The sequence below is a fragment of the Mesoplodon densirostris genome, chromosome 9 (assembly GCF_025265405.1).
Source record: "Mesoplodon densirostris isolate mMesDen1 chromosome 9, mMesDen1 primary haplotype, whole genome shotgun sequence".
Lineage (NCBI taxonomy): Eukaryota > Metazoa > Chordata > Mammalia > Artiodactyla > Ziphiidae > Mesoplodon > Mesoplodon densirostris.
The window spans coordinates 37,157,534-37,171,772 of record NC_082669.1 but is presented as its reverse complement, the minus strand read 5'-3'; the positions used below and the strand labels follow the sequence as shown (position 1 = coordinate 37,171,772).

At 39.8% G+C, this 14,239-nt stretch overlaps 1 protein-coding gene across 7 annotated transcripts in view; it reads right to left on the bottom strand.

The window, feature by feature from the left end:
• The window catches only part of RUNDC3B (RUN domain containing 3B), a 148,102-nt gene extending 134,122 nt beyond the window's left edge, over positions 1-13,980 (bottom strand). For all 7 annotated transcript variants that reach the window (XM_060107963.1, XM_060107964.1, XM_060107968.1 and 4 more), the window contains exon 1: positions 13,859-13,980. In XM_060107963.1, coding sequence (XP_059963946.1) covers positions 13,859-13,980 — 122 coding nt within the window. The remainder of the gene's footprint in view (positions 1-13,858) is intronic.
• Positions 13,981-14,239: the final 259 nt, after the last annotated feature.

The window sequence follows — 14,239 nt, the reverse complement described above, 5'->3', positions numbered from 1 at the left end:
CTATTTATAGTTATTATAAAATATTTGCTATCTTCCCCGTGTTGTACAATATATCCTTATAGATTATTTTATACCTAATAGTTTATACCTCTTAATCCCCTACCCTTATATTGCCCCTCCTCCTCCCTTCTCTCCCCCCACTGGTAACCACTAGTTTGTTCTCTGCATCTGTGAGTCTAAAGCTATTAGATGTTTAAAACTCCACCATCATTAGAGATTAGTCATTAGGGTGACTGTTTAAAAATAAGTGAGGATGGTTTTTTAATTCACCTTCAACCTTATTTTGGAAATGTCCACTGCTATTATTCTTCACTAGTTAGGGAGAATTACCTCATTTGATAAACATGCCCACTACATACTAGATGCTGGGAATAAAACAGATGCTGAATAAACTATGATTCCTGGACTTGAGAAATGCACATTCTAATAGGAGACAAAAGATAATTAGATTACAGCATAATAAGAGCCATATTTATTTAAAAGTATGTTTTAGGATGAGGGGGGATAAATGGTTCTAATACTACTGGAGAGGCAATAAAATTTAAATTTGCATTATATGTAATAAATCAAGGGTAACTGCCCAAAGGATAGAAACCAAATATATGAACAGTTGACCCTTGAACAACACAGGTTTGAACTGTAGTGGTCCACTTATACATGGACCATTTATTTCCCATGAATACATACTACGGTAGTATATGATCCACGATTGGGTGAAGCTGTGGATGCAGAATCACAAGTATGGAGGGCTGACTGCAAAGTTACACGTGGACTTTTGACTTGTGGAGGATCAGCATCCCAACCCCCACATTGTTCAAGGGTCAACTGTATAGAAAACAGAAAAGAATATATGACCAACAAGTTCATAGAGAGAAAAACTCCATGTGAAATAAATGAAATAATAAAAAACACTAATATATAACAAAACAAGAAGAGAGAAAAAGTGAACATAAATAGTAAAATGGTAGCCATAAACCCAAACGTAATAACATTAGAGATGGGCTAAATACTCTAAATAAAACACTAGATAAAATGCAAAATTCAATTCTATCCTGCCTACAAGAGACACTTTAAATTTAAGGACCCAGAAATACTGAAAATTAGTAATGGAAAAAGTAGAGACTTCCCTGGTGGTCCGGTGGGTAAGACTCCACACTCCCAATGCAGGGGGCCCAAGTTCGATCCCTGGTCAGGGAACTAGATCCTGAATGCATGCCACAACTAAGAAGTCTGCATGCCACAACTAAAAGATCCTACATGCTACAACTAAACATGCTGCAACGCAGACCTGGCGCAGCCTAAATAAATAAATAAATATTAAGGGGGAACAAAGAATGGAAAAAGTACATCATACAAATGCTAACTACAAGAAAAGCTGGGTTTTGTTTGTTTGTTTGTTTGTTTTGCAGTACACGGGCCTCTCACTGTTGTGGCCTCTCCCGTTGCGGAGCACAGGCTACGGACGCCCAGGCTCAGCAGCCATGGCTCACGGGCCCAGCCGCTCCACAGAATGTGGGATCTTCCCAGACCAGGGCACGAACCCGCATCCCCTGCATCGGCAGGCGGACTCTCAACCACCGCGCCACCAGGGAAGCCCAAGAAAGCTGTTTTAACTACGTTAATAGCAAGAAAAAAATAGACTTTAAGGTAGGAACAGTATTAGAGATAAAGAAGGACATTTCATGATAACAAAGGAATGAAATCACTAGGAAGAGATCACAATTCTAAATCTGCACTCACCTAGTAATTGAGCAACAAAATACTTAACAACAACAACAAAAAACTGACAGGGACTTCCCTGGTGGTCCAGTGACAAAGAATCCGCCTTCCAACGCAGGGGACCCAGGTTCCATCCCTGGTGGGGAACTAAGATCCCACATGCTGCGGGTCAACTAAGCCCATGCACCACAACTACTGAGCTCGTGCACCTCAACGAGAGAGCCCCCATGCTGCAAATTACAGAGCCCACGCGCCCTGGAGCCCATGTGCCACAACTAAAGAGTGAAAAACCGTATGCCGCAACTAGAGAGAAACCCGCATGCCACAACAAAGACCCAACACAGCCAAAGAAAAATAGTAACAATAATGAAGAAAATAAATTTTTAAAAATATGACAGAACTAAGAGGAGAAAAAGACAAATCTACACTCATAGAAATAGTCTTTAACACATCTCTCTTAATATCAGGCTAAGCACACAAAAAACTAGTAAGGATACAGATGATATAAACACAATCAACATACTAGATCTAATTGGCATACATGCAATCAACAATGACAGCATACAGTCATCCCTTGATATCTGTGGGGAATTGGTTCCAGGACCCCTGAGGATACCAAAATCCACAAATGCTCAAGTCCCTTAAAGTTGGCCCTCCATATAGGCGGATGTGGAACCGGTGGATACAGAGGACTGTTTATATTCTTTTCAAATGCATATAAAATATTTATCAAAATTAACCATATGTTGCATCATGAAAGCATAAATAAAAATTCAAAACTTTAAAATCTTTTAGAATATTCTCTGCACAGTGGAATTAAGTTAGAATTCAATAACTAAAAATAGAAAATCCTCAGCTGTCTGAAAATTAAATACCTTTTAAAATAACCCATGAGACAAAAAAGAAATCCCAACAGAAAGTAGAAAACACTTTAAACTAATTAATAGTGAAGATACAAATTTTAAATCTTGTTTGCTATCTCAAAGCAAGGTCAAACAAGGGAATGTGCAGTCTTAAAATGCAGAGTGGAAAGACGAAAGGCTGAAAAACAATGATTTAAACTCCCATCTCAAGAAATTAGAAAAAGAAAATGAACTTTAAAAAAATTGGAAGGAAGGAAATAAAGACGATAAGAGAAATCAATAAATTAAGAAATATACAACAGGGCTTCCCTGGTGGAGCAGTGGTTGAGAGTCCGCCTGCCGATGCAGGGGACACGGGTTCGCACCTTAGTGTGGGGAGATCCCACATGCCGCAGAGCGGCTGGGCCCGTGAGCCATGGCCGCTGAGCCTGCGCGTCCGGAGCCTGTGCTCCGCAATGGGAGAGGCCGCAACAGTGAGAGGCCCGCGTACAGCAAAAAAAAAAAAAAAAAATATATATATATATACACACACACACACACACACACACACACACACACACACACACACACACACACACACAAAACAGAGGAAATTAACAAAGCCAAAGGCTGGTTCTCTGAAGATATTAATAAAATTTATATACTCCTAGTAAGAAAAAAAAAAACATTGGGGGCCTTCCCTGGTGGCGCAGTGGTTGAGAGTCCGCCTGCCGATGCAGGGGACATGGGTTCGTGCCCCGGTCTGGGAAGATCCCACATGCCGCGGAGCGGCTGGGCCCGTGAGCCATGGCCGCTGAGCCTGCGCGTCCGGAGCCTGTGCTCCGCAATGGGAGAGACCACAACAGTGAGAGGCCCGCGTACTGCAAAAAAAAAAAAAAAAAAAAAAAAAAAAGGGAAAAACAGAGAATACCAATATCAGGAGAGAAAAATGGAAAATGACTACAGATTTTTAAACAATAGAAAGATATTAAGAGGATATTAAGAAAAGTTTTACATTTAAATTTGATAACATACATGAAATCGGTGTATTCCTTGAAGAACTCACTGAAACTGATAAAAGAAGAAACAGGAAATCTCAATTGTTCAGTATCTATTAAATAAATTGAATCTGTTACTAAACCACTTCCCACAAAGATAATTTGCGGTTCAGATTCCTTCCCTGGTGAATTCTTCCAAAAGTTTAAGAAAGAAATAATAATAACCTTACACAAATTCTTCTACAGAACACAAAAGAACATTTCCCAACTTATTTTGTAAGGTCAGATAATTTTAATGACAAACCGAGACAAGGACACTATAAGAGAGAACAATCACAGACCAATCACTTTCATGAACAAATATGCAAAAATCCCAAATAAAATATCAACTCATTGAATGTACAGATATGTAAAAAAGATAATACAGCACAACCCAGTTTTTTTTATTCCAGGGTAGTTTAGCATTAAAAAGTCAATCAGGGCCTCCCTGGTGGCGCAAGTGGTTGAGAGTCCGCCTGCCGATGCAGGGGATACGGGTTCGTGCCCCGGTTTGGGAGGATCCCATATGCCGCGGAGCGGCTGGGCCCGTGAGCCATGGCCCGTGAGCCATGGCCGCTGAGCCTGCGCGTCCGGAGCCTGTGCTCCGCAACGGGGGAGGCCACAACAGTGAGAGGCCCGCATACCGAAAAAAAAAAAAAAAAAAAAAAAGTCAATCAATGAGGCTTCCCTGGTGGCGCAGTGGTTGAGAGTCCGCCTGCCGATGCAGGGGACACGGTTCATGCCCCGGTCCGGGAGGATCGCACATTCCACGGAGCGGCTGGGCCCTTGAGCCATGGCCGCTGGGCCTGCGCGTCCGGAGCCTGTGCTCCGCAATGAGAGAGGCCACAACAGTGAGAGGCCCGTGTATCTCAAAAAAAAAAAAAAAAAAAAGTCAATCAATGTAATTCACTACATAAAAAGAAAAAAGGAGAGAAATCATACGTTCATCTTGTTAGACAGAAAAAATATTTGTTATTAGAGTATTCAGTATCCACTTATGATAAAAATTCTCAGCAATCTACAAGTAGAAGGGAACTAAAAAAAAACCTACTGCAAACATCCTACTTAAAGGTAAAACTATTAATGCTTTCTGTAATACTGTGGTCCTAGCCAGTGCAGTAAGACAAAAAAGAAAAGACATAAAGTTTAAAAAGGGAAGAAATAAAGCAGGCACAAGACATGACAATGTACTCAGAATGCTAAAACAAATAAACAAACAAAAAACTGCAGAAAATCTATTAGATTTAATAAGCACATCTGGTAAAATTGCTAGATTACAAGACCAATATTTTAAAAGGTAAATTCCATGTCTATATATCAGCAAAAAAAGAAAATGAAAAGGTTGGGTTTTTTTTAAAATAAATTTATTTATGTATTTTTGGCTGCGTTGGGTCTTCGTTGCTGCGCAGGGGCTTTTCTCTAGTTGCGGCAAGCGGAGGCTACTCTTCGTTGCAGTGCACAGGCTTCTCATTGCGGTGGCTTCTCTTGTTGCAGAGCAAGGGCTCTAGGCACGCAGGCTCTAGAGTGCGGACTCAGTAGTTGTGGCACACGGGCTTAGTTACTCCACGGCATGTGGGATCTTCCCGGACCAGGGATCAAACCCATGTGCCCTGCATTGGCAGGCGGATTCTTAAACACGGCACCACCAGGGAAGTCCGAAAAAGTTTTTAAACGATCTATTATAATAATAGACATATAAAATATGGAAGGACAAATCTAAAAAGAGATATAATATCTATATGTTCAAAACTACAAAACATCTTTGAGAAAAATTTCAGAATAGTTAAATACATGAAGGGATGGATATAGTATATTCATGGATTGCATTTAAGTCTCATAAAAATGACAATTCCCAAAATTGATTTATAGATTAAGTGCAATCTTAATAAAAATCCAGCAGATTTTTTCATGGAAACTGACAAGCTGATTCTAAAATCTAGTTTGCAAAGCCCAAGAACAGACAATATTGAACAACAAAGCTGAAGAACTTACATTACAAAACATCAAGACATATTATAGTTATTAAGCCAGTATGATATTAGCTCAAGGACAGACAAGTAGACTGATGGAACAGAAGAGGGAGTCCAGAAGCAGACAAATGATCCAGTCACCTGACTTCCGATAAATGCGACACTTGAGTGTAGTGGGGAAAGCATGGTCTTCTTAATAAATGGTTAACAGGTCAAACTGATTTGCCTAAGGTAAATACTTAAATCAAGTATGGGTAGATTGTTGATATAAATGTAAAAAATCAAAACAATAAACCTTTTAGAAGAAAACAGAATAATATTTGCATTACTGCCAATTTCAGGTCACAATAAGCAACCCATGAAGGGAAGTTATGGACTACTTTACAATTAGGAACTTCTATTCATAAAAACACACTACAAAGAGAATGAAAAATCAAGCCACCAAATGGGAAAGATGCTTGCCTTAAATATATCCAGCAAAAGACTCACATAGAACGTACAAAGAGTTACACATCAGACAAACAAAAAGTCAGATATTCCAGATGATAAACGACCTGAACTGGCACTTCACAAAAGAGACTCTCCAAATGGCCAACAGACTTATGGATAGGTGCTTAACAACAGACATCAGGGAAATACAAAATTTCAAGTGTTGGTGAGCACGTAGAGCAACTGGAATTCTTATACAGTTGACCGTTGAGCAACACGGGTTTGAACTGCACAGGTCCACTTTTACACAGATTTTTCCCACTAAATACAGTACTACACAATCAGCGGTTGGTAGAATCTGAGAATGCAGAACTACCGATACAAAGGGCCCACTGTGAAGTTATATGCAGATTTTTGACTGCGCTGAGGGTCAGCACCCCTAACCCCTGCATTGTTCAAGGGTCAACTGTACACTGCTCACTACTATGCAGACTGGTACCACGCCTTTGGAAAACTGTTATATCCACTAAAGCTGAACATATGCATGCCATATAACCCAGAAACTCCACTCATAAGTATATATCTGACAGAAACCTGTACATATATTCACCAAAATACATATTCATGAATATTCAATTAGTAATAGTCAAAAAGTGAAAAAAACTCGAATGTCCATTAGGCTGAATGGATAAACTGGCATATTCATACAATGGAAAAAGATACAGCAATGAAAATTAACAAACTACAGTTACGTGCAACAAAAAGGGTGACTCTAACAAACATAATGTTGAGCAAAATAAGCTAAATAGAAAAAGATACATGGACTTCGCTGGTGGCACAGTGGTTAAGAATCCGCCTGCCAATGCAGGGGACATGGGTTCGATCCCTGGTGGGGAAAGATCCCACATGCCGCGGAGCAACTAAGCCCGTGTTCCACAACTACTAAGCCTGCTCTCTAGAGCCCACGAGCCACAACTACTGAAGCCCGTGTGCCTAAAGCCTGTGCTCCACAACAAGAGAAGCCACTGCAATGAGAAGCCCACACAAGGCAACGAAGAGTAGCCCCTGCTCGCTGCAACTAGAGAAAGCCCGCGTGCAGCGACAAAGACCCAACACATTCAAATTCAGAAAAAGGCAAAACTAAACAACTGTGTTGAGAGCTAGGAGAATGGTTACCCTTCATAGGGGTAGTATGAAAGAAGGCAAGGAAGAGGTTTCTGGGGATTTGGGTAATACTCTCTTTTATTATTATTATTACATTCCCATAACTTATTTATCTTAAAACTGGAAGTCTGTACCTTTTGACCACCTTCACCCTTCTGTTAACCTTCTACCCCCTGCCTCTTGCAACCACCAATCTGTTCTCTGTATCTATGAGTATGATTTTTTTTTAAGATTCCACATATAAGTGAGATCATACAGTATCTGTCTTTCTCTGACTTACTTCACTTAGCATACCGCCCTCAAGGTCTATCCATGCTGTGGCAAATGGCAGGATTTCCCTCTTTTTTATGGCTGAGTAATATTCCATTGTGTATCTATGTACCACATCTTCTTTATCCATTCATCAATCGATGGACACTTAGGTTGCTTCCATGTCTTGACTACTGGAAATAATGCTGCAATGAACATGCGGGTGCAGATACCTTTCTGACATAATGATTTCATTTCCTCTGGGTAATGCTCTTTTTCTTGACCTGGGTGCTAGTTACAATGTTGTGTTCTCTTTGCAAAAACAACTCATTATACATCTATGCTGTGTGTACTTTTCTATATGCATATAAGTCAATAAAAATTGACTTATATGCATATAGAAAAATTGTAGCTAGAAATGAGACTAAATACTGATACATCACCATGATGCTCTACATGTGTTTTAGAGGTTGGCCACAGATTTAACACTAAGACTTCTAATAGCTGTATGAGAAAAAGAGAAGTTGTCAGTTACACATTCATGTCCAGTAGATATAAATAAATCAACTGCCGAAAGCTACAATTCTTGGCACTAAAAAAAGACAGATATTTCTCATAAAAATCTTCACAAAAGAAGATACTTTTTGACAAAATAAACAATGTTCTTGACAACAATTTCAAGAAGATCCTCTGTAATTGCTTCTACTGACCCTCAATGTAGGCTGATGGAATATTATCAATGCACGAGAGGGGCAAAAGCAACTGGGAAAGGAGAGTGCAAAGCAATGCAGTCTACATACTCAACTTCTCTCTGATGATCTGGACTGATCGAGAGATACATTTTATAAACCTGTAAGACTGAATATAACAGTGGATAAGCTTCACATATCTCCCCCCTCAATATCATATCTCTCACCTGACTTCTGACATTTATCAGTCAGCAGTGAAGTTAAGATAATACCCTCTAATAAATGTGTAGGGGACAGCTATTCTCTGTTGTCAGTTGAATATGAACCCAGTTAAGCTAGGGGAAGAGATAATTACCTTCTGTGAATGCTGAGAAGCCTGCCTCCAACTGGTAAGATGATCATCCTACCTCCATTGTGAAAACCTACTATTAGGGCTCTAAGAATCTTTAGAAATGATACTGAACCTTCTCCAAAGCAATACAGTACAGGTAATGTTGCTCAAAGTCCCAACCCAAAGTTCTACCACGTACAGCATGACTAAAAGAGCTTTAGCCAAAAATATAATCACGATAGGCAAGGTATGAACAGTCTTAAAAGGGCATTCTCAAGCAAATATCAATAGTAACAAGGCAAGTAAGTCACTGAATTTAAAGTTATTTAGAGGATTATACCACCAATAATACTCGGTAATACTTCACATATCTGCAATGCCTCCATCCTTCTTTTTTTTTTTTTTTTTTTTTAGATGTTGGGGGTAGGAGTTTATTAATTTAATTTATTTATTTTTGCTGTGTTGCATCTTCGTTTCTGTGCTAGGGCTTTCTCTAGTTGTGGCAAGCGGGGGCCACTCTTCATCGTGGTGCACAGGCGCCTCTCACTAGGGCGGCCTCTTGTTGCAGAGCACAGGCTCCAGACGCGCAGGCTCAGTAGTTGTGGCTCACGGGCCTAGTTGCTCCGTGGCATGTGGGATCTTCCCATACCAAGGCTCGAACCCGCCTCCATCCTTCTTAAGCATAGGAATAGATCTTTTTTTTTTCCCGATTATTCAGCAACCAGAATGTTAAGAAGTTCAGAGTGCTAAAGCTCACTCACTGAACTCAGGCCTCTCAGTGACTTTTTTTTTTTTTTTTAACAAAAAAAAATAAATTTACTTCTCTGTTTTCCTAGTTCACAACCAATTATAATGAGCAAGTCAGGATGAGAAGCACAAAGAAAAAAGCTGGTAGAAACAGGCAGAGTTGCAAGAAATAACAGCTAACTTGGTAGGAAGAGACAGTAAATGCAAAAACAGACCAAGAACTCCAAACACACAATCTTCTGAGGCCATGTAGCAAACAGCTCTATGTACCTCAAGAGTGTCCAAGGGCAACCACTACACAGGGGATATTCACGGAAACAGATCCAGAGTAAAGTCAATGATAAGGATTATATTATACTATGTAGAGTTTTTTAAAATAAGGTAAGGAAATGCATAATCCTTTTTTTTTAAATGTTTATTTATTTATTTGGTTGCTCCAGGTCTTAATTGTGGTAGGCTGGCTCCTTTGGTCCGGTTCGCTGGCTCCTTAGTTGTGGCATGCAAACTCTCAGTTGTGACATGCATGTGGGATCTAGTTCCCTGACGAGGGATCAAACCCAGGCCCCCTGCACTGGGAGCACGGAGCCTCATCCACTGTGCCACCAGGGAAGTCCCTGCATAATCCTTTTTTAAAAGGAGTTCATCCAAAATGTTTTAAATATTCTTTATTGTAGTTTAAATCTGAACACTTAATTTATAAGCTTCAGTTATAGGGAAGATTGCACACCACAATAAATGCTGAGTAAAAGCACTGCAGTTGATAGAATTTTAACTCAAACATCAGTTACATGAAAAATATGAGCATCTCATTTCCCAAAAACACTGAGAAAATGAGGTGCTACTGTTATTTGAATTAACATTCATGTTATGAAATAATATCTTGACCTATAGAAAACTAAGAACTATGTACATGTTATTAAAAGTACTTTAATTTTGAAAATCATCACTGGTCTCCACTGTGCTTAGCTCATCATACTACCTCTTTCAATCTCTCATTAATCCTTTCCATGCACAAGACGGGAAACGTATGACTTTGTGTGGGGAGCTTCTCTTAAAGAACTGGTTCAAACATTTAACAAATGTTATTTTTAAATATTTATCCATGTATATTTAAATGTTTACCTTAATAATTTATTTTTCATAAACTGATGTTAACCCACAGAAAGAGAATTTATATTTTAATTCTCCTTGTCATCAGAACTAAAATCAAAGGAATATGTACGTTTTTCAATAACCTATGAAGCTTAAAAATGAGAGAAAAAAATGAGTAGTACCTGATTTTCTATGGATGAAAAATGCAGGTTAAAAAAAATTCTGAAGGACTTTAACGATTTAATTTTTCTAAATGGTAGAGAATACGCAGGGAAAATACTAGTTGGTACACAGAACTAAAGTCAGTCTATGAATATTTTGGAGTTGAGTGTGGAACATTTAGAGATCTCAAATGACCTACTTTCTCTCCACCACAATCTGTGAAAAATATGATAAAAGAGTACTTATTTGCTGAGAGAAGTACTAAGTGTTTTTAGTCTATAATATATAAATGTTCATAAAAAATACAACTGATGAAATAATTACATACACAATCACAATGAACCAAAATTCAATTCCTGACTATCCCACCTAACCAAATAACTCACTTCCAAAGTTTAAACTGTAATGATGTTGTTCTTATATAAGGCGTTTTTAAACTGAAAAAATTGTGTAGTTACATAATAAGGTTGCAAACCTAAACTGAGAGTACAGTATGCCTAAATTGTTTAAGGGGTAATGAAAATCATTACTGTATAAGTATTAATACATATAACAGAATGATAGTCAGGGGGTGGGGGGGGGAGTTTGTTTTGGTTTGGTTTGGCTTTCTATACTGTTCCATTTTTCCAGAATATCAGCAGAGAGTCACAATACGGAAGGCACAATTCAAAATGTTTTTGTTTACAGAGAAAAATGCACATGGCTCATCCAGCTACCATTAAACATATGTCTACCATTACCCTGCTCATGTTTGGAGAAATTCAAAACCAAATATAAACTCATTCTGCTTGAAGACTATTATTAGTTTCAGGGCTGTCATTGAAGATTACCAATGATCTAGTCCAAGTTTGTTTTACAGATGAGAAAACTAGAAAATGGGCTTATTAAAAGACACACAATTAATGACAAAGTAAACTTAGAACTCAATTATATGTCCACTAAACCAGCTTCTTCCCAACTTAAATACCAAATCACGTCTGATCTGCTACATAAAAATTTTTAAATAAATTCATTAAGAGACATGGGTGAGATACCCAGGGTTTGGTTAACTCTGAAAGTGAAAACCGACAGAAGTGCATAAATATTGATTGGCTCATTTTGCTGAATTTAGGTGGGGATACTTAAAACATCCAAATGGCTTACAGTGACTTTTTTCCAAAAAATAAAAGGCTTTTAGACAAAGCCTATCAAATACATCCCATTATTACACAAGGATAATAATTTATATGCACCATCAACTATCTGGACGTGAAGAACAGTGTTTGTAGTATTATCCACATAAATAAATACACAAGTTGAAATCTAAGCCAGAAATTGAAATTTATTTTAGCTACAATACTAAGTTTACATGTAAACTGTAACTAAAGTCAGCACTTATACTCACTTCAGAGTAGAGAACAAGAATTAGGCAAATAAACATAACAAAAATACAGCTAGCCCAGACAACAGTCCACACAAATCAGTGTGATGTGACTGAAATTTCTTAAAACATAACTTAACATGTATCTTAAATAAGGTTGAGGTACAAGTCCCTTTCTTCTCCTGAACTGCCTCTGATGCCGTGACAAAAATGGAGATGCAAAGGGAATAGTACCCTCCACTGATTTTTTTTTTCTCATCTGTTTTTATTCTGTCTTAAAAAATGAGTAGAGCATAAAACCTCTTCCCATCTACTGTGTTTTACCCCAAATCTTCAACATCCACCATTCCAAAGATTGCCACACTGATTCAGAGCAATATATGTCAGCCCAGGTGTTTAAAATCTTAGGTTGAAACATTTGGTTAATTAACACCATGCTGCAAACACTCAAAATCACTTCAGCTGCCACTACTACAAAACAAAACTCCCCAAAACAAAAACTGTTACCCACCACTGGATTTACTCATACAATAAATATTTACTGAGTGTCAGATGCTATGGTAGGAAGAATGAAAGAAAAAAGAAAACTGAGCAAAAAGCAGACATGGTCGCTGCCCTATGAAGCTTAACACTTATGGAGCCTTTATGAAATACATCACCCCAAGAATCACTGTATATGTTGGGGTCTGCCTGAAACATTCTCTTTTTAAAAAATAATTCTTCTTAATACATGTAAAGGTAAGAAAATCAGCCTTGCTTACTGTTCTATTTACCTAATTTTTAGAAATTTGCTTAGATGTAAAAAAAATTTCATACAACCTATCTTCCTCCAAAGGTTGCATCCTAGACAGCACAAATGGTAAATTCAACAGATTCCATATTAATATTTTACTGTTTATAACTCCAGGTGCCATATAAGTCAGTAAGACAGGTCTTCCTGCTAGATGGGCAAACAGCTGTAATAGTCTAAGGTAAAAAAAACAAAAAATCACTTGTTATTTTGAAAGTTTGAATATCTATTTGAAAGTTATTGAATATAGTCCTAGTATAAATACCTATATTCTGCTTAAGATGCTAGACATTATTTACACAAGGAAAAGAAAAAAATACAGATCTAAATTGCAAAGGAGGAAAAGGTCTCATTATTCTCTCATGCTTACAGGATTTTCGACAGCTGATGAAGAGGGGTTTGATGGAACAACGTAATTTTACAGCAACTTAATGGTTTAAAGAAGTTCCTAAGGAATGAATGCTTAGGACTTCAATTTTTTTTAATACCCAGAAACAAGACTTAAAGAAAATGTCAGCATGTTAAAAGTCAGTTATTTCTGAATACTGGTCTGGCTGAAAGTCATTATTCCTCTTATGTTTCTACATTTTCTAAAGTAAGGGAATACTACAATTACAGATAGAAAACAATTAAAGAAAGGCAGACCTTGAAATAAATCACTGACTAGGTATCCTCGACAGTCCCACTCTTGCTTTCAACTGCAGAAACAGCACTAATACTGCAATTTACAGTGGAGAGGGCACGGACGGCGACACACACACACACACACACACACACCACACACACACTTAGCTAGCATGTAGTAGGCACTTAATATTTGTGGCACGAAAGGACAATATATATGTAAACAAGCCAAAACACAAACAAAACGCACTCCGATTTTGAGGCAACACAGTAAACAATCACAGTAACGATTACTTTACTAAAAGGTGCCCAGACAGCTTAACGCGCACTGAATAAAAGAGCTCTTTTTCCCTGCCCTCCTCTTTTACTCAGACACTAGATTGCACATTCGAAACAAATCCTCCCCCAGCCCCGCCCCAAGCCCTACCCTCAGTTGCTCCCAGCACTGAAACTGATGGAAAGTCCGGGGCCTTGGCGGTACCCAGACCGGCCCCTCTCTGGACGCTCCGTGCCGCGGACACGCCCGGCGCGGTAGCGGCCGGGGCTACAGCCAGTTATCTCCGGGACCCCCAGGGGCTCGCGCTCGCCCCAACCCTGAGCCCGCGGCGCCGGCGGCCCCCCTCTTCTCTCCCAAACGGCGGGCCGCTCCGTACCTGCACACCGTGATCAGGTTCCTCCTCTCCACCGCGGCGTTGCGGGCGCTCAGGCTCTTCCTGCCGCCGCCGCCGCCCCCGCCGCGGTTCCCGCCCAGGCCCCCCAGGCTCCGGGAGGCCATGGCGGGCTGACCCCCGCGCCCCCTTTGTCTCGTGCGACCCCGCCCGCTGCCCACACCTGCTTCCCCGGGCTCTCGCTCGGCGTGCGGCCGTGGGGCCGCGGGAGAGTGGAAGGGAAGGAGGGGGGGACGGAGGGAGGGTGTAGAGGACGGTGAGGGATTCGCACCCGGGGACTGGCGGCTGGCGCTCCGCACCAGAGCTACACACACACACACACGCACGCACCACCCCCGCCCTTGCGCGCGCCGCCAGCCGCCGGGA